Source organism: Myotis daubentonii, chromosome 18 (genome assembly GCF_963259705.1).
Source record: "Myotis daubentonii chromosome 18, mMyoDau2.1, whole genome shotgun sequence".
Taxonomy (NCBI): Eukaryota; Metazoa; Chordata; class Mammalia; order Chiroptera; family Vespertilionidae; genus Myotis; species Myotis daubentonii.
Window position 1 is genome coordinate 23,812,219 of NC_081857.1, and position 22,016 is coordinate 23,834,234.

The window sequence follows — 22,016 nt, forward strand, 5'->3', positions numbered from 1 at the left end:
AAAAAACAAACAAAACAACTTCCCTGCATCACACAGCAAATAAGTATCTAAACTGGGGAATGGCCCAGGCAGTTTCTCTCAGAGTCTCAACCATAAGCCCTAACTGTCCTGATGAGGATATTCCCACACACAGAATGACACTTGGGAAGCTCCTAACACTTACTTTAAAGCAGTGGTTCTCAACCTTCTGGCCCTTTAAATACAGTTCCTCATGTTGTGGCCCAACCATAAAATTATTTTCGTTGCTACTTCATAACTGTAATGTTGCTACTGTTATGAATCGTAACGTATATATCTGATATGCAGGATGGTCTTAGGCGACCCCTGTGAAAGGGTCGTTCAACTGCCAAAGGGGTCGCGACCCACAGATTAAGAACCGCTGCTTTAAAGGAAAGTGATCATTAGGGCAGAGATTCTTTTCAAAAGCTCCCAGGTGGCCCTAGCAGGTTTGGCTCAGTGGACAGAGTGTTGGCCTGCGGACGAAGGGTCCTCGGTTTGATTCTGGCCAAGGGCACATGCCAAGGTTGCAGGCTCGATCCCCAGTGTGGACAGGCAGGAGTCAGCCAATCGATGATTCTCATCATTGATGTTTTTATCTCTCTCCCTTCCTCTCTGAAATCAATAAAAATATATTTTAAAAAAAAAACCACCCAGTTGATACTCTATGGGATCTCCTATGGGAAAAAAATATATCTTCAGAAAGCACACCTGGTCAACCTGCCTGTCATAATTACACAAACAAACAAAATAAGCACTGGACAACTCAGAAGCTCTTACTACTACTCCCAAAACAATGGTCTGGGATTTACAGGAGGGAACAGGAGCAAGGTATGGGGTAGAGAGAACTGAAAAGACCAGAGGTGATCCAACTTACTTCCTGACTTTACTTTCTGCACTTTCCACCACGTAGTAGCCAGGTTTGCATTCATATCTGCAGGCGGAGCCCACGTCATGGTGGCCTTGGAGGCAGTGTGGCAGGAGCAGGTTGGCGTTGGGAATCGCAGGGGGAGTGTCGCACTCCAACTTGCAGTAGGCTTCGGGGAGAGACCAGAGCCCATCTTCAAGGCAGGTCAGCCACGGGCTGAGTCCTGACTCCAGGAAAGAGAAACATAGGTGGTCAGAACAGAGAGTGCAGAAACACCACACCAGAAAGAACCAAAACCTGTCAATGTATTGGCATTCTTGGAAAGGACATTATTCTTTGTTGAGCTACTTCACTGAAAACTTGGGACAAGTGTTTATCCTATATGTCTTACCCACAGAACATCCAATGTGACCTATTATACAGAATAGAGGTCAGATAACTATTCCCTAACAGAATCATGGAAGCATTATAATAATAATGGATTACCTTCCTATAGTACTTATTATAAGCCAGTCATTGCTCTAAGCATTTTACAGGTAGTAATTCATGTAAACTTCAAACCTCAAGAACCCTATGAAATTGATCTCATTATTATCCCCTAATTTAGGGATGAGGAAATTGGGTTTAGGTAACTTGCCTGAACTAGTAAGAGACAGAGGCAGGGACTGAACTCAGGCAGTTTGGCTGCAGAGTTCTGTGCTTAATCGCCACACCATGTGCCTACTAGAAGGCACGGTTTCTCCAAGTTGCAATCCATGGACTTGTCATGGTCCCATCACCAGACCATCCCTGACCTTCTACATCAGAACCTGTTAGCATGGGGCTCAGGGAGCTGCATTTGTAACAAGCCATTGTTAGGCACAGGGAAGGGTAGGAAGAGGTAAGGAGCAGGTGTGGGGTCCATTAGAGCCGGTTTTCCTCCCTGTCTTCATCTGTGACTAGCAGTAGAGCCAGGAACAAATCTTATAACTGCGTTCTCATCTATGAACCAGAACTAAAAGCATCACACCCATAGGATGGTGGTAAATATTAAATTTTAAAATATGTATGAAAAAGTGTAGCTTTCTCCTTAATATTATCAGGACACTGCTGGTTGGCTTGACTCCAGAGGACATACAATCGAATAAAAATAGAAGAACGCCTTAGTTTCTCTCTGTAAGGAGATCCTGAGCCAGGGATCCTTCCAGGTCGTTGGAAAGAGTGATGTTGCCTTTGGGGACTTTGCTGGTGTTATCAGAAGAGGGTGGTCCCGCAGAGCAGACAGGAAGAGGAGGGGGTGAAGGGACGATCCTCAAAGTACCCCCAAGGAGAGAAGGACTGAAGGGACCCTGCACATAGGGCCTGGTTGGCTGAACAATACCTTGGAGCTTGGCTGGTGGGACACAGGAAATGGAGCAGCGTTGCAGAAAGCTGGTTCCCTCTGGGCAGGAGAAGGTTGCATAGTTCACCAGAGCTGGGTCGGGAAGGCCACAATCAAGGGGCATACACCTCACTGTCCGGTCCCAGTGCCCTGAGGAGCATGTGAGCAGAATTTCCTTCTAGAAACAGAGAATTTTCCTCTGTCAAGGTCACATCAAAACGTTTATCAAAAGATCTTCCTGGTGATTATTTGTGCAGACATTCAAAAGAGGTACAAATCATTTTGCCTTTCTCCCTTTTTATGCCTTTTGTATTAACACAGAGCCTCCCAACCTGATGCTGATGGAAGGCACCCGTTGTGTAAGAGAACCACTGAATGGGGATGCTCCGCCAGGCCAGCTGTGGGCTGCCCTCTACATATGTCTCCTGCTCCGCTCTCCACCCTCCCCCACTGGCCCCTGTGCATCTCAGGCCTCTGACCAGGACACACTGGCAGGAGATTAGCGAGGGAGGAGGGAAAGAGAGGTTAAGGTGCTGATTCTTCTCCTTCTCTAGAGGGTTGCTGCAGATTTGCTCCACCCTTCGGCACCCTCTCTGCACAGCTCCTGTGCTCTCTTCCTGCGGGTTCTCTAACTGCTCCCTACAGTCAACCTTCTAGGCCTTGGGTGCTAACAGCTCCTTCTCCCTGGGGACTGCACTGTCCCTCTGTACTTTTCCTATACCCTGCTGCTACCTTTGCAATTAATTAATCCCTTTCTTAAATCCTCTGAAATTGCCCACTTCTGAAGCATGTCATCTGTTTCCTGCTAGGACCCTTACTGCTAAGGCAACTCACAAAGCTACTGAACATTGTCATCTCAGTTGAGGATGGTGCACAGTGTCTAAGAACAGTTGAGAATTAATATTATCAGGACATTTCTCTGATAATTCCTATCAGGCACTTTCTAAACCTTGTGGTTCAACTTCAAAGGTTCCAATCATCTCCTTGGGCATAGGCTCTGCAGGGTAGCCCTAGAGTTTATCATCCCCAAGTAAATGAAGAGACAATGACTGAGGGCCTGGAAGGCCAGGCTCTGTACTAGATTTGGGTAAAAACACCCTCACGGATTATAATCTACCAGCAAAGCAAATCATAGGTTGGTCCGGTGGCTCAGAAAACACCTGAAGGAGAAAGAATGGAAAGGAGGAGAGAGAGAAAGGGAGAGAGGGATGTACGGAAGGAAAACGGGAGAGATATGCTTTTATTGGTTATATCCTACCCCCTTCCAAGGTGAATCGAGAGACTATAATCCAAAGAATGCAAACAATGAAAGAAGTAGGAAATGGGGATCATAAAGAAAGGAAATCTACACTAAGAAAAGAGAAAAATGGTAATTGGCGTACGACGATACCCTTTTCATTGGCTAATCAGGGCTATATGCAAATTAACTGCCAACTATGATTGGCAGTTAACTGCCAACAAGATGGCAGTTAATTTGCATATGTAGGCACAATGCAGGGAGGCGAAAGGGAAAGCAGGAAGAAGCCCCCTGCCACTGACAGTGATCGGAAACCCAGGGGGGAGCTAAGAGCTGGGGGGCAGGGCAAAGGCGGCCCTGGGGCCGCCTTTGTCCTGCCCCCCCAGCCATGATCGGAGAATCAGGTGCCTTTTCCCCCCTGGCCAGTGATAGCAGGAAGTAGGGGTGGATCCAGCAATGGGAGCTGGGCACAGTCGAAGCTGGCAGTCCCGGGAGCTAGGGGTCCCTTGCCTGGGCCTAAAGTGGAGCCCACGATCGCGGGGCCGCTGCAGCTGCGGGTCCCCGCTGCCCGGGCCGGATGCCTCAGCCAGAGGCATTAGGCCTGGGCAGGGGCGGAGCCTGCAACCGCGGGGAGCTGGGGGTCCCCTGCCCAGGCCTGACACCTCTGCTGGAGGCCTCAGGCCTGGTCAAGGGGCCGATCCGGTGATTGGTGATCGGAGGGTGATGAGGGTCAACTCCTCTGGCCGAGGCATCAGGCCTGGGCGGGGGGCTGAGCTGGGGATTGGGGGGATATGATGGTCTCCTTGCCCAAGCCTGAAGCCTGGGTCAGAGGCGTCAGGCTTGGGCGGGGGTGGAGCAAGCGATCAGAGGGAGATGGGGGTCCCCTGCCCAGGCATGATTCCTGGGCCAGAGGCCTCAGGCATGGGCGGGGGCCAGAGCCAGTGATCGGGGGGAGATGGGGGTCCCCTGTCCAAGCCTGACACCTCTGGCGGAGGCGTCAGGCCTGGGCAAGGGGCCAATCAGGTGATCAGAGGGTGATGGGGGTCTACGCCTCTGGCTGAGGCATCAGGCCTGGGAAAGGAGCAGAGCCAGCAATCAGAGGGGTCTGGGGGTCCCCTGCCCAGGCCTGATGCCTGAGCCAGAGGCATCAGGCCTGGGATGGGGGCAGAACCAGTGATGGGGGGAAATGAGGGTCCCCTGCCCAGGCCTGACGAGGCGTCAGGCCTGGGCAAGGGGCCGATCCTGCGATTGGAGGGTGATGGGGGTCAACGCCTGAGGGCTCCCAGTATGTGAGAGGGGGCAGGCTGGGCTGAGGGACACTCCACACACACACACACACACACACACACCCAGTGCACGAATTTCGTGCACTGGGCCCCTAGTATAATATATAAAAACGACAGCAATGTCATATATATGGACTTGTTCTATGGTGGTGAGGCAGCACAAAGGGGTGAGAGGAGGGACTGCCCAATCCTTGGGAAAGAGGAACAGTGTGCTGAGGGAGGTGACACAGGAACTGGCCTTTGAGTGATGAGCTGGACTTCCCAGCAGCAGAGGGGAAGAGGGAGAAGAGAAGAAAGTGTTCGGAGTGAGAAGAGCAGACTGAACAGAGCCTGAGAGACCTGGGAGTTCAGGGCATGTTTGGAAAAAAAAAACACACAACACAGCTGACACTCTAGCCAAAAGGTTATCAAAGGCTAAAGAGAGTGAGTGGGAGAGATGATTCTGGGGCTCAGCCAGGGGCCAGCAGTGGCCAAAGCCAGCGGTAAAATGACTAGTGAAAGCACCTGTCACCCCTGACACCCACTCCTGGCTACCAGCTCTGCCCTGCTTTCCCAATGTTTCCCTGTTGCCTGCCAGGAGGACCCAATTCAAAGCCAGACACATTTTTCTATTTAGTGTCAGTTCTTGTGTCAACAAAAAGCAAATATCCCCACTGTCTTGTGATCACGAGCTGGGATTGTATAATTTCCACAGTGGGGCCGTCCTGGGTGGGGGCCGGGGGGTGGGAGTGGACAGGAGAGGCTGGCTGGAGAGCTGAATCCACCATATGGTTAGTGAAGGGTGAGCTCCCAACTCAGATGCTGTCCCTTACACCCTACAACCTAGATGTCTGGCTCAAACCACAATGATCATTTAAAGAATGTCTCCCAAACTCTGCATATATTACCTTGGTTTTTCTCCTGCCTTCATTAAGGACTGTCTATGTTTGTTTTGAATTTGCTCTTAATTTTAATAACTTGCAAAGCCTGTCTTCTCTTCTCTCCCCTTCCTTACCTATCACAAAAATTTATCCAATCTTTGTATCTTTTTGTTGTTGTTGTTGTTAATTTTTTTCTCTTTTCTAGAGCAAGTTAAGCTGGGTTAAGAATGGGTGGGTGATAAGAGCATCATATCACCAAAGCATCATACACCAAGGATAGTCTCAAGGTATATTGAAACTGTTTCTCTCTATGCAGATCCTAAACCACCTGAAGCCAATGACTATGTCTCTAAATTCTGACTGTCCCTAAGCAAGTGAATTCTCCATTGACCCACAATCTGCTGGCAGTCAACTGGTACAAAAGAAAAAGAAAAAGTCCTTTCTTCCAAACCATTGAAATCTGACTGCCAGTCACACTCCCACCCTTTCCTCATCATACCGCATCTTGCTGGGTCTTTCCTAGAGCACTATTATCTTTGACCTACTGCCTCCTTTCTCTATCTCATATTATGGTTATGTCTTAATGGGCGATTTCAAGTTTAAGTTGCTCTGCAGAGTACCAAAAGCTCTCTAAAGAAAAAGTGGAAAACACAATTTTTTATTGAGAAGACAGCATCATGTTCATAATAATGGTAGATTAATGGAATGCTCTGTGCCTATCATTCTGCTAGCAACTTTAAAACTATTTCCAGTCATCAGAATAATAAAATGACATAAAGTCTTCTGTCCTAATTACCTTAAAAATGTGAGAACAAGCTTAAAGAGGTTAGTTCCTTTTGTTTGTTGATTTTTACCTAAAATTACACATCTATTAAACAGTGGAGCCAAAATTTCATTCCAGATCTGTCTCCCAAGCCACGCTCTTACCTCCAAGTCATCTTGAAATCCTGGAAAGGGAGATGTGGTAGCTTGTAGAAATTTGGACAATTCCATCAAGGCTAGAATCATAACATAATGCCCACACCAGGAACTGAGGGAAGGAAATCAGCTCTTTTTCTCCAGCCTTCTTGTAAGAGGACTGGGGGGTCAGACCATGAACCACAGATAAGTGGCTGCCCCCATCTTGCCTGCATATTGTGGACAAGGCTCAACTGTGGCATCTAATCTTGAAGGTCAAAGAAGAGGGAGAAGAATGGAACAGGCATTCCTACTTACTGCCCATCTGGAGAGAAACTGACACCCAGATAATGGGAACAACACTGGCTCTTAGACACCTGCACTTCTGTAAAGCCTTGCTTCACCTGGCTTGCTGGAGTCATTTTTCCTTTCACCTGATCGACCAGCACCTGCCCTTCCTTGATGGGGCCAGGGAGAGGAACATGAAGGCCTTTTCTCCCCCGGAATTCGGTCCTGATAACCACGGGTTCCCACTCACCTGCATGGGCCTGAGGTACTGCCCACTGCTGGCCTGAAGGGCAAACCCCCTTTGGCAGGTGATAGCGCACTTCATGTGACCTGGCCCCCCAGAGGTACAGTTCACCATTTCCGTGTGCTCCAGCAGCAGTGGCGCACAGCTGCTCTGCTCCCCACAGGGCCGATGGACACAGCTGGGGTGACAGAAAGAGAAGCATCTTAGTCCAGCAAGATATTTTCTTGCTCTCGGTGCTGTTGGCAGTGATGCTAAATATTAGCCAAAATGACTACAGTGAATTTCGTCATCATCAATTTGCCTTATTTTTCCTTGAGTTGTATTAGTGTTCAGTGACTTTTTTTAAGAAGGTGGAAAATAAAATGTCTTGGCTTTGCACATATTGCCTTGAAATAATTGAGAATTGATTTTAAAAGCACTGGTCCAAAAGAGATGAATTTGATTTGAATGTGCTAAAGTTGCTGCTTGTGATCCTATGCCCATGGGACTTAAGTTATATGGCAGTGACATTCTCACTTCTTTTACCTATGCTTTTCAGGTATAGGGTGAATGGATTGGAGTTGTGTGATGTAAAGAAAGCCTTTAAGCCCTGGTTATTCCCTGCAATGCTGTGGTACACCTCAGACACTCCATGAAGCCCCAACAGAGGGAGAACTCAATGAGTTTGGGGAAGGGGTTATTGTCAGCAGGAATTCCCCCAACCCAACCCTAATAATTGCACAGGTAGTATAGGAAATACATCTTTGCCTCTGAGTCTCTATTCAACCTCTCAGAATAAGGTATCTGAAACCTGACTGTCCATGGGACCAAATCGGAACACCTCATTAGTGATGCTAAAGAACTCCAAGTTCCATAGATGCTACATGCCCTGATGTCCACAAAACGTATTTCTTCAATGTGTTAAGTGGAAAGTACTGGAAAACAGAGTCATTAATGGTTGTGGTCCATGTCAGCATTCTGCCAAGAAATTAATGTGAAATAGCATGTGCTATTTTTCAACAACTCCATCCAATTATGCCATGTCATCATTGAGGACAAATCGGTGATGAGATACGACACAGAACAAACCCTGTGAATGAGCTTCCTTCCACCAGGATGGGGTTCCATTAACTACGGATGCTATAACTACCAGTGGGCAAAGTCTGTCCAGCATTGGCAGACGGTAGGAAGAGTGAGACAGGGGAGCACAGACCAGGGGGAAAGTGACATGAAATAAAACCAAGATCAAAAAAATAAAAACCATCAAACCCAGACCTGTTTATGAAGTGAGAAATGGTTTTAGGGCAGCTGCTGCAGATTCTTTCACTAGTTTATATTTCCATGTGCTTCCTTTTTAAGGAATTTGTTTTATGAGGACGGTGTTTGTCAGGTCGTTAGCTTCTGATGGCATCTGGTACCAATTGTAGACTTTTCTCCCTCACACCTCAACCCCAAAGCCCTTCTGTATTTCTCTTCCACTACAAACACCACTCTTCTGAGCGAAGATGTGTTCTCCGTTTTCCTACCACCCGCGCATGCTCCTCTCCACCTAATGCTACATAAGCTCCAATATCATAAAGATAATGCAACTAGTAAAAAATAGTCTTTAAAACTTCTCAAAAGCATTCTTCTTAGGGTCTTTGGACATGTATTAATGACAGGGACAACCATGAAACCTTACAATGCCCCAGAGAGGGGGGAAGTTTGGTATTTATCTTGGTCTGACATGTAAGAAAACTAAAGCTGTTTGGAGACTGGCTGGAGGCCACACAGCGAGTCGGAGGAAAATCCTCGGGCTGGAACTCAGAGCCCTCACTCTGGGGCCAGCCTAGACCACGAGGCCATCTCCCTGGGGTGAGGCTGCTTCCCTGTTGCTTTCTTCTCAATTCAAAAGCTAGCAGCACAGGCCAGGTAAGCCAAGGAGCTCCTCAGTAGGGCTGCCAGGGGGAAAGTATAGAATATTTAACAGTGTACCTCCCTTTTGAGCAGTTTTCTCTTAAATGAGAGCAAATGGAATTGGCCACATTTGTCCAGCATCCATGGACTGCAGGGTGCCCTGCTCAGTGTGTTTCCTCCTTTGGCAATAGAGCCTCAACCTTCCACCCACTTTTTCCAGATCTTTCCTCACACCTCATCACAACGTGTTCTTAGGTAAGCACATGATGAACCCAGTCAGATGTGATTCACAGGTATTTCCATTCTAACAGGAGACAAAGTTTTAAGCCAAAGGAATGAGTTTCTCATGATGGAATTGTGAGTCAGGAGGGCCTTAGAAATCACACTCCTCTGTAGACGGCCACCTACCGTGATCCTAGCTTTGCTTTTGGCCTCTCCACTTCTCTGGATAAGCTTCTACTCTCTCTTCTGCCCTCATTCCCCGAAGTCATTATATGTGAGGGTTTAAAAAATGCTTTCAACTGAAGAATCCCTGTTTCAAATGTATTTAACCCTAGGCTGTCCTGCTCTTGAACGTCAGCTGCTTGTGGTCATCCAAGCCTAAACCCAGCACTGTCCTGCCATGATGATAGATGGTTTTCCTTTGTTGGCTGGGTCTGTGAGTGACACCTGTCCTTGGGAAGCCTTTGGTGGCACAGTTCCATGAAGGGGTGACCTTTGTATGCCATGAGGCAGGCTTTGTCAACCATCATTTTACATTTCACTCAGGAAATGTTAAAAAATATATAGATGCCCAGACTTTGTCCCTTGGAGTTTTTCATTCTATAGGCCTGTGGTGGGATCCTGGCATCCATGAGTTTTTCTTTTAGACTTTTGATGCTCACCAGGAGTGAAATGTAGCACCAGAAAGGCCTGGATATGTGTAACCCGAAAGATGTCAATAAATCTATAGGCCAAGACTATAAAATGACAGGGCTGATTCCAGGAGAAACTGGCCCCACTGCTCAACCATTATGCTCTCATGTATTGAGCACAAAATATAACACAGAGGCCACCAGATAGATCAAAAGCAGAAGACATTCCTCTGCTCTGAAGAAACTTTCAATACAGCAGGAGAGAGAAAATAATTAAACTATGTGTTACTGATTATACATTCATGGCCATTCCAGAGAACGTTTTATCTTGGATAGGATTTAACATCAATGAATGGATAGGATTGGGCAAAGCCTGAGAGATAATAGCCTGAAATGTTACCTCTGATGCTGTACAGACAGAACACAGGGCAAGACAGCGCTCTCAAAACCTAGGCAAAATCACCATTTCCTCCTTACCACTGAGAACTGATGGGTTTTTGTGGGTTTGTTTGTTTGTTTGTTTTTACTGAAGAAAATTCAATATGTGTGGGTCTCTTAAATTTTGGCTAACGAACTTGGAGACTTTATACTGAAGGAAGTCAACATCTAATTTAAAGATAGACTAAGAGCACGTTCCTAAAGTTCTCCCCTGCCGTCCAGGGGTGGGTGAGGAACAGGGTGAGGCACCGGAAAGCAGGTAATATTCTCTGCAGAAGGAGTGGACAGATCCACTAACAAACCTGTCTTGAGCTGTCCCCCAGGACATGCCAAACGAGGCAAGTTTTTTGTTTTCCATCCCCTGAGGCCACTAGAGAGAAGTTGGCATAGCTTTCAGCCAAGGCCCACATTTGGGAAGCTGGGTAATTCCTATGAATGGTCAAAGTGCTGGCTGTTCTGTCCACATCTTCACAGCTTTGGCCCAAGGTTCTCCTTAGGAGCTGTGCCACCCTTGAAGTTCAGGAGGCTATGACAATATTCCAGAGTAAATCATAATCAAGCTACATTTCTCCCAGGTGAGGACTGATGGGAGATTATGAACTAAAGAGCCCATTTCTTAAATATAACTGCTGGGGGCGGAGGGAGTAATGTTGAGCAATGATCTTAAAGGAACCATACCATGTTTAAACTTAAATGGACCTTAAAGGCAATTCAACCCAAATCTCTCTTTTTAAAGATAAAGAAACTGAGAGCAAAAGAAATGATGAGCTATTCTAGATCTTTTTACTGCACTGAGACTACAATATAATAACAAACAAGCATTTAATTAAACTTCGGCTCAAAATCAGGATGACATCAGCTTATGAAATTTTTCTAGTCAATATCCCGCCCTCCCTCAGGCAGCCAGAGAAAGCTGACCACAATTTGGTGTCTGGACTCCAGGATAGCTTAGGAGAAACCAGCTGGCATCTGCACCACAGTTTTTAAGGAAGAGCATGGTATGATGCAGAAAGCAGCAAACCTATGTGAGCTGAGGTCAGGTCTTGGCTTGTTGGTGCTTATCTCTATGACCTTGGGTAAATCTCTTAACTACTCTGGCCCTCTGTCTGCAAATTTGTAAAATGAAAGGGTTGAACTAGGTTCTCTTGAAGGTCCCTTCCAGCTCTAGCATGGTATTTAATTTCACAGATGAGGTGATGGTGGTATTGGGGTAGGAGTACAGAAAACCATGAGTGGGCAGGATGTGGTGGAGAACCCAAGAGGGAGTTTCGCACGATCTTTCTTGCCCAGTGTAAGTTTCTACTCAATGTCCCTACTTTTCAGTTGTTTAGTTGAACACAAGATTGCAATTCCTCTATCCAAAAAGTGCCACCATTGACCAAAGAGCTGCGCCAGTAGTTTCGGTAGAAACAGCTCTTTTAAAGTTAAATAGTAAAAGAGGATCAGATGTCCCTCCATTCCCCCACTGTGTTTTACTGATTCTTATTGAAATAAGAGGGTGTGGGCTAAGAAGGAATGTATGCTCTGGATTTGGCAGTAGATGGTGGACAGAATGTGGAGTGGACTGGAAGAGACCGAGTCCTCATTAATCTTCTCACCCCCAACAGCAAAACCAAATAATAATGATAGCATCCATCCTTAGAGAGCTTTGCTGTTTCTCCAAACCAGTGCAAAAGGAGATGGCCTCTGCTCTGGTTTCCCATTCTGCCTCCTCCTCACGCTGGCCCTGTCTTTGTGTAGGACAAGGACTATCGGCCTCCTTGGGTAGTACAATGCTGGTACTTTGAGGAGTCTCACTCAAGGATCGTACCAACTGGGAAGGGAAAATTAATTCAAGTTCTTTGAAGATTCTCATCTGAGAGCAACAGAAGACTCTCAGTAGGAGCTCTCAGTCTTCCCTCATGACTGAGAAATGATGAATTTATTGCACAAAGCAGACTTCTCTTTTCATTCCTGTATCCCAGGAAAAGTGGAGGTTTCTCTTGCCTCTATTGAAGTCTCTGCCCCAAAGTTGGCACCTCAAAATATCCCTGTTGGGAGATGACCGTCTCTTTCTAGAATGTGACCTGTTTTTAAGTTCAGGGCTGGACTCTGGTAGCCACAGTACTGAGTAATTTGCTTTGCTCATTTCTAATTCTGGGCCCAGTTTTTTACCATGCTTGGTTGTAACACTAGCAGTTCCATCCAGATGCCCCTGTCCTTCTAAAGAGAAACAGATTTATATCACCTAGCCAAAAGCACTCCCTTTCAAAGGCCCTGTGTCACCAAGTTTCAGAACCCATGATGTTAATGTAGATTATCAAATATGTGGAATACCAAAGGAAGTCAAAACAATCGCTGGCTAAGCCCCAGGGAATGTGCTTCCTAGCATGCACCAGGGAACAGAATCGCCCATAAGAAACAATAGCAACGACTTTATACACACACTTTTTTTTCTGCAGTTTGCAAGGGCAGCAACCCTTTCCACACAGGGCATTTTCTAATGAGGAGTGATCACTGCAGCCCCCACTTGACTGCACTGAGGACTCCCCACTACCTGTTATTCATCCCTGGGTACCAATTAAACACTTCCCCAGTCATATTTGTCGGCCAAGCCTGGGGAATTGTGAAAGGTGGAGTTAAGTGAGGGAACAACACAGTCCTGTGAATAAAGTTGAATGGGCAGGAGCTTCTATTTGTGCTGTTGCTAAAACAGTACCTATGGGACAGAAAGAAGGGGTAGTTGGCTTCTCATCAACTATGTGTAAGTTGAGGGCTTGATGATTTGCAAGCCAGCACCTTGAAGGAGCTCCAAATTTACCTATAAAAGTAGAATCTAAAACACATGCAGGGCCCCTTTGGGACTCTCCCTCTCCGCCTTGGCTTCCTTTCCTCATAAAGTTTTTGGACTCCCCAACAGAAGCTCCCCGTGTTCCCATCATCTTGTAATCCCAGAATTTGTCAGTCCTCAACTGACATCAGATTTGGAAGATTACTCTCTTCTGCCCTTTTGCTCTTCCTGGCACTCCAAGCCTTGCAACATCAATGGCTCGCTTGCTTATGGAGAAATGAAGGCCCAGGGAAGGGAAAGGACAATCCTAAATGCATGTGGTGAAACTAGATGGTGTAGCCAAAAGCAAGAGGTAGGGGTCTAGGCACTGGGCTTGCTGCCACCCCATCACCACACTTCCTCCGCTCCATGGTTATGGCTACACAGAACCAGACAAGGCCTGAGCCGTTCCAAACAGAACTTATGGTCAAACCTGTCAACAGTGTCTGTCTCCTTGGCAGGCTGGCAAAATGACAGAACCCTAGAAATGTTGATTTCTTTTTGTCTTCTCTGCTCTCTCCACCAACTGCCAGGAAGAGAGGCCACAAGTACAGGCTAGACCAGAGCAAAACTGGAAAGCAGATGGCATTTTAAACTCATCTCTGTCCAGCATCACTTTCTCTGCTTCTGTTCCCCTAAACTGCCCAATGCCTACAGAAGGTTGCATTCCAGCAGGGCCCTGGTTTGCTTTTGAATTGTCAAGATCTACAAGAGAATACCCCTGATATAAATAGTTGATAATGACTTAGAACATTTCTATTTCTATCAAAAAATTATTTGCAATTTTAAAGAGGCCTGCACAGATTGTCCAGACTTGAAGAAAAAAACCTCGTAATTTATGAAACTGAGATAAGGCATTGGAAAGTCACTGTTTCAAAGTCATCGTATTAAAACCAGCCAATTCCTTAGAGGGAGACACTAACACCAAGTCTCCCAAAATGTCTGTGCCCGTTCCTAGCTTTCCACTCAAAAGCTGTCACTCAACTAGTTCTTAGAATGTATCCTGCTAGGAGCCATCTCAGACAAGATAACATTTTAATAAAGGTTATTTCTATAATAGTCTAGTCATAGTCCAATAATCGCCTAAATGAGATCATGTCCATGACCTTTTCTTTGTTCCTCTAATACCCCATGAGAGCAAATAGTTGAAAAGACTCAAACAGCTCACTCACTGTGCCTCCCCAGACCCATCATCCACCAGGCCATCCATCATGGGCCAGGACACTCCGAATCCTCTTCAGTGAATTTTCCTCCTTCCCCCCTATTGTATGGACAAGTTATTCTGGGAAAAGGAAGTTGGGCAAGAAACCTACAGAACAACTGAGCAGCTATAATTCTTTCCTTGCTTAAGAAACAAAAACAGATTCAACATTAATTTGCTAAACTACTTTGGGGAAGAAGATAATCAAATGAGTAGAAATGCAATACATATTTAATATCTACAGTGGCTTTCCCAGCAGCAAGAGAGAATACTTTCCATCATCCCAGAGCACTCAAAGGAAATCCTCTCCTAAAAATAAAAGGTGAGGAACCAGCGAATGAGCAAATGTTTTAACATGTAGTCCCTAGCAAAAGGAAGGAAGGAGCCCTTCACTTTGTGGGGCTATCAAGAGGGAGGTCATCTGAATGTTCTACATGGGACAAGTCAGGGAGGAGACGCCTGGCAGGGTATAGCAGCCTGATCCAGGCAAAGGAGGAAGGGAAAGTGCTGGCATTTCAACTCTGAGCTCCCAATAATTGAAGCACAATAGGAACTGGTAAAGCAGCAGCAATGAGGGTTCCAGGGAATAATGAAGCATGAAGCAAAATGACGGATAATAGAGATGGAATGATCCTGTTACCAAGACCAGGCTCACACACTGATTACAGCAGGGAAGGAATGCCAAGGCACTGAGCTGTGTTCTGGCCACAGGCCTCTGGACTAGGGCTCAGAGGCTTACAATCTAGCCCCAGCCTTATCCCTGAGCTACAGCATAAGCAAGAAGGGAAATTTTCATACCTGAGTCCCAACATCTCCCAAGTGGCAAAGTCTACAAGAGAATCCTTCCTCCCCCAAATTCTCTGCAATTCCTAAAGTCACAGAAAGAAAGTTCTATGGGAAAGTTGCTTTCCTTTCTACCACACCCTTCCACCCCCAACCAAAATCTATAGTGCCTTTCCCAGCAGCAAGCTCCTGTGCTTTCTGAGTCTATGTACAATGGAAGGTGACCCAGAAATCCTCTGTACTTGACTTAGGGATACAGAGGCTCTGTCTTCTCCGTCATCAGATCCACCTTTTTGAGAAAAGCTTTCTCAGGCTAAACACATCTTTTGTGGCACAGCACAGGGGTTCCATGAAAGAGGGCTCTGAAGAGGCAAGGCAGGTGGGGTAAGTCAGCCTCAGACGACATTAACCCTGCATGTTACACTAGTTCATACATTGCAAACGAAAAATAATTAAGTTCTTGGTGATCACTAATTGTTGTTGTTTTCCTAAGTATTATTTCTTTTTTGCAGTCCTTGCTTCAGGAAACAGAACTTGAAGAACAAAGGCTGCACAGAGAAAGCAACAGTGCCTAAACTAATGTACATGCATGGAAACTTACAGCTGATCCCTGAGCATCCAACCCAAACCAGATCTACATTATGCTTTGAATACTCAGTTTTTAAATTACAGATCCTGTCCTTTACACCAGCAAAGAAAAACACCATAGCAAGTATGTTAATAATGTCTATGTGCATTTTTATGTTACATATACAAGCATTAGAAGCTGAACACCAATATTATTGTTATTATGATGTCCACAATAATAGCTTAATAGTAAGGGTTTTTAATGTATAAGGTAAATCTGTTTAAAAGTTGTTGCCTTGAATACAGAATCATACAAGAGCACACTGTGTGTGTTTGTTATTTTTTTCTTGACTCAGAGTCAACTGTTCCCTAGGTTTCTAGCCCAACTTCCTTTTCCCAGAATGATTTGTCCATTAACTATGGGGGAAGGAGAATCCACTAGAGATTTTGATTATCCTGGCGGGTGATGGATGGCCTGGTGGATGACAGGCCTGCTTGGGGAAGCACAGTTTGTGTGTCCATGCTTAGGTTGTTTTAAGTAAATAGGAAAAGATTTATACAGGAAAAAGAAAGGAAAGAAAGAGGAGAAAATCTGGGGATGATACTACTCTTTCCAAAAACATTTATTTTTTACTTAAAAAAAATAGCTTTATAATGGCACTTCCATTTAAAAAGTTAAATCATTTTTAAAATTTAGTTATAAAAAAAGGACATTAACCTTTTCTAGAAGAATGCCTTACATAAAATGAAACACACACAAACACACACACACTCATTTACACACTAGACCAAAATTACCAAAACAATTAACTCTCAATTATCCAACATTATGAAAATAATCATGATGCAGATCATTTGAAAAATAACCACAAATTTTTTTAGGTTTTATATAATTTTATAATCTTCTAGGAAACAAATTGATATTGCTAAATTAAAATTACATGAATGAATACTATAGTAATTCCAGTTGAGCCACAAAGAACAGAGCTCTGAAGGTGGCTCAGGCTTAGGAATAAGGGGGAAATTAACTTGGGAACAAAATATGGGTAAGGATCACTCAGTCTGGAAAACAAAGGTGGTATATCTAGAGAGTGGAGAACTGAGAGGACATTCTTTGATTGAAGGTGGCTTAGACAATCTGACCAACCAAGAACTGGGGAAAGTCTATGAGAAGACCTTACTCTGGGAATTACTGTTCTTCCCTCATGCTTTTGTCCTGCATTCAAATTCCTCACATGCCCATTGTGGCCCAGGCTGTGTGGCGAGTTAAAATTACATAAGTATAGTATGTGCCTCTGTCAGGTTAGGAGACACACAATTAGATGCTTACAATTCCAAGGTCTATGCACACTTTCAACTAGTCCAAGCTAACATAATGAGCTGAACATGACCGTTGCCTCCTAGAATCCACACCGTATCATTTCCTCAACTGTATGGGGAGGACCTGTGACTGGCTTCTTATAACCTGAATATGTCAAATAAGACAATGTCACTTCTGATTATTTGCCTAGACTGAAAGTTATCCTTATTGAGAGATCCTCTCTCTTGATGATTTTGAGGAAACACGCAGCCATGTGAGAGCTGGCCAAGGGAGATGGCTGTGTGACAAGGAACTGAGCACAGCATCAGTGCCACCCCCAGCAGGAAACTGAGACCCTCAGCCTTTCAGAACCAAGAACCAAAAACCCTGTGATTTCCCCACTCAAGCCTTCAGATGAGAACCCAGTCCTGGCTGACATCTCACTGTAACCTTACACAGGATCCAGTTAAGACTGGTCTAAAAATCTTGACCTCAGGAACTGCGAGTGTAAATGTGTGTTGGTTTAAGCTGACGAGTATGTAGTAGCAATAGACAACTAATACACACATAAACCAGGCTTTCAAAATTGTATGTTCCCTTTCTGGCTTACCTGCACTTGCAGTAATCTCCAAGAGAGTGAAATATTTTTTCTCTGATTTTCTCTTATGAGAAGCAAAATTATTTCTTGTCTGAGCTAGGACCAAATGGAGCTGGGTTAAAAATTCTCTTTTTCTAATGACCCCAAGTCCCCTGGATTCTGCCCATAAAACTGCTCTAATCTAGAAATTCATTTCCTGAACTTTCCCCAAAGTCCCAAGTATGTTTTCAATTCCACCCTTTTCACCTACTTCATCAAAGATCACTAGCGTACCTGCATTACTTGGAGCCCACATCTACATTTCTTGGTTTCAGGGTTTCCTCAAAATAAATATGCCATTTACATAAACACATTTAAACTAGAGGTGCTCTTTATTTATCCCAAGGTCAGTTAAGCCCTTGTTACCCCAATCCAAATACAGTGTGAGGGAGGGTGGCGGTGTTTCTTGGACAGCAGTAGACATGAGTATATTTCTGAAACAGTCTTCCATTCATATAATGAAAACTTTCTTTACTAAAAACAAATTACTTGAATTCTAGTCTTTGTTGTTCTAATCTCAAATAAGGTGAATTTGTGCACTTGAGTCTCAGTTTCCTCAACTGAAAAATGATTCTTGGCAACTGTAGGCACTTGGTAAACATTTTAAATGATGCATAGTCTATCTCTTTCTACACACACACACACACACACACACACACACACACACACACCCCATATAGAATAGTTTTACAAATCCATTTACTTTAAACTTTTCAGAAGCCTTTCTTTTTCTTAAGTGAAATACAGCTATGTACATACAATGTGTACACACGCGCACACACACACTCATTGTATTAGAACTAAATAATTGCATGAATCAATTATCCACAATGATAAAAAAGGATCAAAGCATGACTAAATAAAGTGAGTGAGAAATGATGAGAGTAAGAATGAGAGAGAGAAGAAAGAACTCAGTTTTCCATGTAGATATTCATTTAAAAAGATTAATATCACACTCAATTTTAAGTTAGAATACTTGGCTTTGATAAGCTATAGTTTAAGGTAAACCTCAGAACCCATTAAGTTTTATATTTATGAGTATCTATTACTTGTTTTCCATCTCAATCAGAATGTGTATTTACACTGAATAAGCTAATGAGGTATTTATACTTTATGTTTGCCTTGGACTTCAAGTAAGGTCAAAACATAAAAATTTTAAAAAAAGAAAATGTGCATTTCTAGTGAGGTCAATCTACTTAGGCATTATATTGAAAAGTTGTCTTATTATTGAAGTTAGGAACTTTTTAAAAAATCTTATCTGAAATATAAAAAGTAGAGTGAAAGGGGTTTCAGGACCTTTTCTGCCAGTTACCAACTTATTGCCTCTCAGTTGCAAATCCACCCTTCCTTGCCCAGAGATGGGCCATGCAAATGTTGCTTTTTCACCAGTTAATATCACATCATGTTTTCCAGGAGACATATCGTAACTGGAGAGACACTGCAGAAGAAAGGGCATCCCTTCTTGATTCCTATATGTTTTCCTTTCCTTGCTTCTGCTGCACTTGATGTCCAACAGAGCTTCAGTCCTTCACTCTTGGTGCTCGCCTCTTAACAAGTTTCAGTGACATCCTACACTCCCATCAAGTCCCACCAGCACCCTAGCTGACTTTCCAGCAGGTCTCAAATGTACGCCAGGGAATGGCTCCTCAGAAAGTTTCATGTGCCCCAAAGGCAAGCTGTCCAGCAAGCAGCTTCTTCATGAGCTCTGATCAGCAGCACCCCACTGGGGGGTGTCATTCTCATCAGCCCCAGCCTGTGAAACTTCAGAGAATTTCCCTGCCACCCAAAGTGCCACCGCCCACTCTCTCCATAGAGATCCTCCCACAGCCTCTTTCACATTTGTTCCTTCCTTTGATACTCTTCCCTTGTCCCTAAAAGTAAGAGTTGCTTTATCTGCCGCTTTTCTATGAATTAGAGTTCTCCATACCCCTTAGTAGTTCATCCTCTGTTACTAGTTAATGGTTATTTATATTAAACTTTCCCTATTGTAGCTACTGTGCCCTGACTGGACCCAGACTAACTCAGAATGGAACCAGAAGTGATAATGGGAGACAGATTCACAAAGACAGGATCTGGGGACCAATTGGTTCTGACAATGCTTAGCTCCTTGCCAGTGGGAAATGGGATGCTAGCAATCCCTCAAGTGAAGTGGGATCATAACTAATGAGCTTTCACCTTTGGCTGATTATGACAAAGATCCAACTAGGAACACCAAGCAGCTGCTGGCCTTGACTGTAAGTGTTGCGCAAAACACTGCCAAACACATCACAGCAGCAAAGGGGAAGACAGCACACCAAAACCACAACGAGATGCTCCGTCCTCCTGCCGTCTCTCCAGAACCTTCTACTGACAAAACTTAACATCATGCCAGCTGGCAAAGGGTCACTCCTGTTCTGGTGTTACAGAGGATGGCACCCAGACACAGCTTGAGAGCTGAGAAGCAACACATTCAAGGATCCCTGACACATCTTGTAAAGGGAGGATGGTAAAAGGTAATGATGGGGACTGTGTGCAATGATGGGGTATTAGAACGTACTACAAATTCCACATCTCATTCTCAGTTAATCTCACATGAATACTATGAAATAATTGCTCCCTGGTTGCCACTTACATACCAACACTACAAAAAAAATAATAAGAAAACTCTTATCAATAGCAAAAACTAAGACTGACAGCTGGAATCTGTGAGGATTTCCTCCTGATTTTAAAATGTATGGAAGCTGAATTGAGAAATATCATTGGAAGCCCAAGCATGGATTTTTTTTTTCCTGAAGAAAAAGCAAATAAGGAATGGGGCCACACTCAAAGAAGAGAGGGAAATGCGAAGTTCTTTCTTCATTCCTTGGCCCAGGTAAAGACCAGAAAACTGGACACTGACCTTTAAGGGTCACAGATATGCTCTGCATCCATCAGTCCTCATCAGTACTGCCCTTTCTTTACTATTTCAAAACTTCAGGTCAGGGAATATAGCAATTTTGGTCAGGTGGAATGGGAGAAGGGAGCAGGGAGAATTGGCAAATGCCATTGGACCCTGAGACATAAATGCCCCAAAGAGAAAAATGCTAGAGTCCTAAAGAATACCAGAGGCTTGAAGTCATGAGATAAATTTTCAGAATAAGATCTTGGAGCAGTTTTATACAGTGAAATCCTACTGTCATTTTAAACAATTCCATGAAGCAATGTGCGCTGGGCTCACTGGCAGTCAAGAAAAGGAAAGGTTAAAAATAAAAGAAAGGCAAATATTTATCAAACAAATGGAAATCAGGGATGGAAATTTTAATCCCAGATGAAGTAGAATACAAAGACAAAAGCATTTCAAGGGGCAAAAGGATTGGCAAGAGGTTTGATCCTAATAAAGACGAAACAGTCATGGGCAGTTATACACCTAATTCTTCCACATCAAAGTATAAAAAACCAGTACTGCTTAAAATACAAGGAAAAAGTGAAAGAAGCACACTTGTTTGGAAGGTTACAGTACATTTCCAACCTTTTCTAGAGCAGGTAGAAAGAAAAATCAATAGGAGGGAAAGTGCAAATACTGAAAAGAGATGCATAGTCAGAAGTTTCAACCACTGTCATGAGACCACACCCTGGGAAAGGAGATAATGTTCTTCAGAAGAGTCAACACAGGATCTGGTGGATACACCATTAGTTAGGGTCAGAGAAGTTACAATCAATGTTTCCACTGGGTTCATGTGACTGGAAGAATAATTCTGTCATAGCAGATACCACATGCACATCAGTGATTCTCTACTATTAGTGAATTCTTCTGGACTTGACCTTGTGAATATACAAAGTAGATAATCAGAGTTCTGATTAGCTACATGCCAATGCACTCAAAGGCAAATTAACCTATTAGTGTGTGGGTTATATTTCGAACACACTCTCCCACTGCATCGATCAAAAAGATGATTCCCACTTTCTAAAGTCATCAACACAGTCCTGGATTGGTTGGGGATCTACCTGATACTCTAACTCAGTGGTTCTCAACCTTCTGGCCCTTTAAAACAGTTCCTCATGTTGTGACCCCCAACCATAAAATTATTTTCGTTGCTACTTCAAAACTGTAATTTTGCTACTCTTATGAATCGTAATGTAAATATCTGATATGCAGGATGGTCTTAGGCGACCCCTGTGAAAGGGTCGTTCGACCGCCAAAGGGTCGCGACCCACAGGTTGAGAACCGCTGCTCTAACTCATGGGAAGTTATGGCATATTATGTAGGGCCTTTCCCTAAAGTGGCTAGAGCTGGAAACAGCTAGAAAGTAAGAATGACTTGAGATCTTATTGAGCACTTATGGCCAAAACCTGGAGCGCTAAACTTGGTTTTCATTAAAAGGGTTCATTATCAGTACGCTAAGCCCAAAGGGTCATAAACTGTGTAGTTGTCAAAGCAGAATGGGAAACAAGATGAAGAGAGAGTTCAAAGCCAATGGGTCCAAGCCAAGGATCATGAATGTTACTGGAGAGACAGACATGGGTTTACTGGCCTCCACTGAGGCTCTGTGGGCCAGT

The 22,016-nt window shown here is 44.3% G+C and overlaps 1 protein-coding gene across 1 annotated transcript in view; it reads right to left on the reverse strand.

The window, feature by feature from the left end:
- Window positions 1-22,016, reverse strand: part of PAPPA2 (pappalysin 2) — a 229,048-nt gene that overhangs the window by 61,535 nt on the left and 145,497 nt on the right. Inside the window, exons 14-16 of the mRNA XM_059673457.1 lie at window positions 7,044-7,215; window positions 2,226-2,403; window positions 875-1,088 (exon numbers count right to left, since the gene is read on the reverse strand). Of these exons, the coding sequence (XP_059529440.1) occupies window positions 875-1,088; window positions 2,226-2,403; window positions 7,044-7,215 (564 nt within the window). The remainder of the gene's footprint in view (window positions 1-874; window positions 1,089-2,225; window positions 2,404-7,043; window positions 7,216-22,016) is intronic.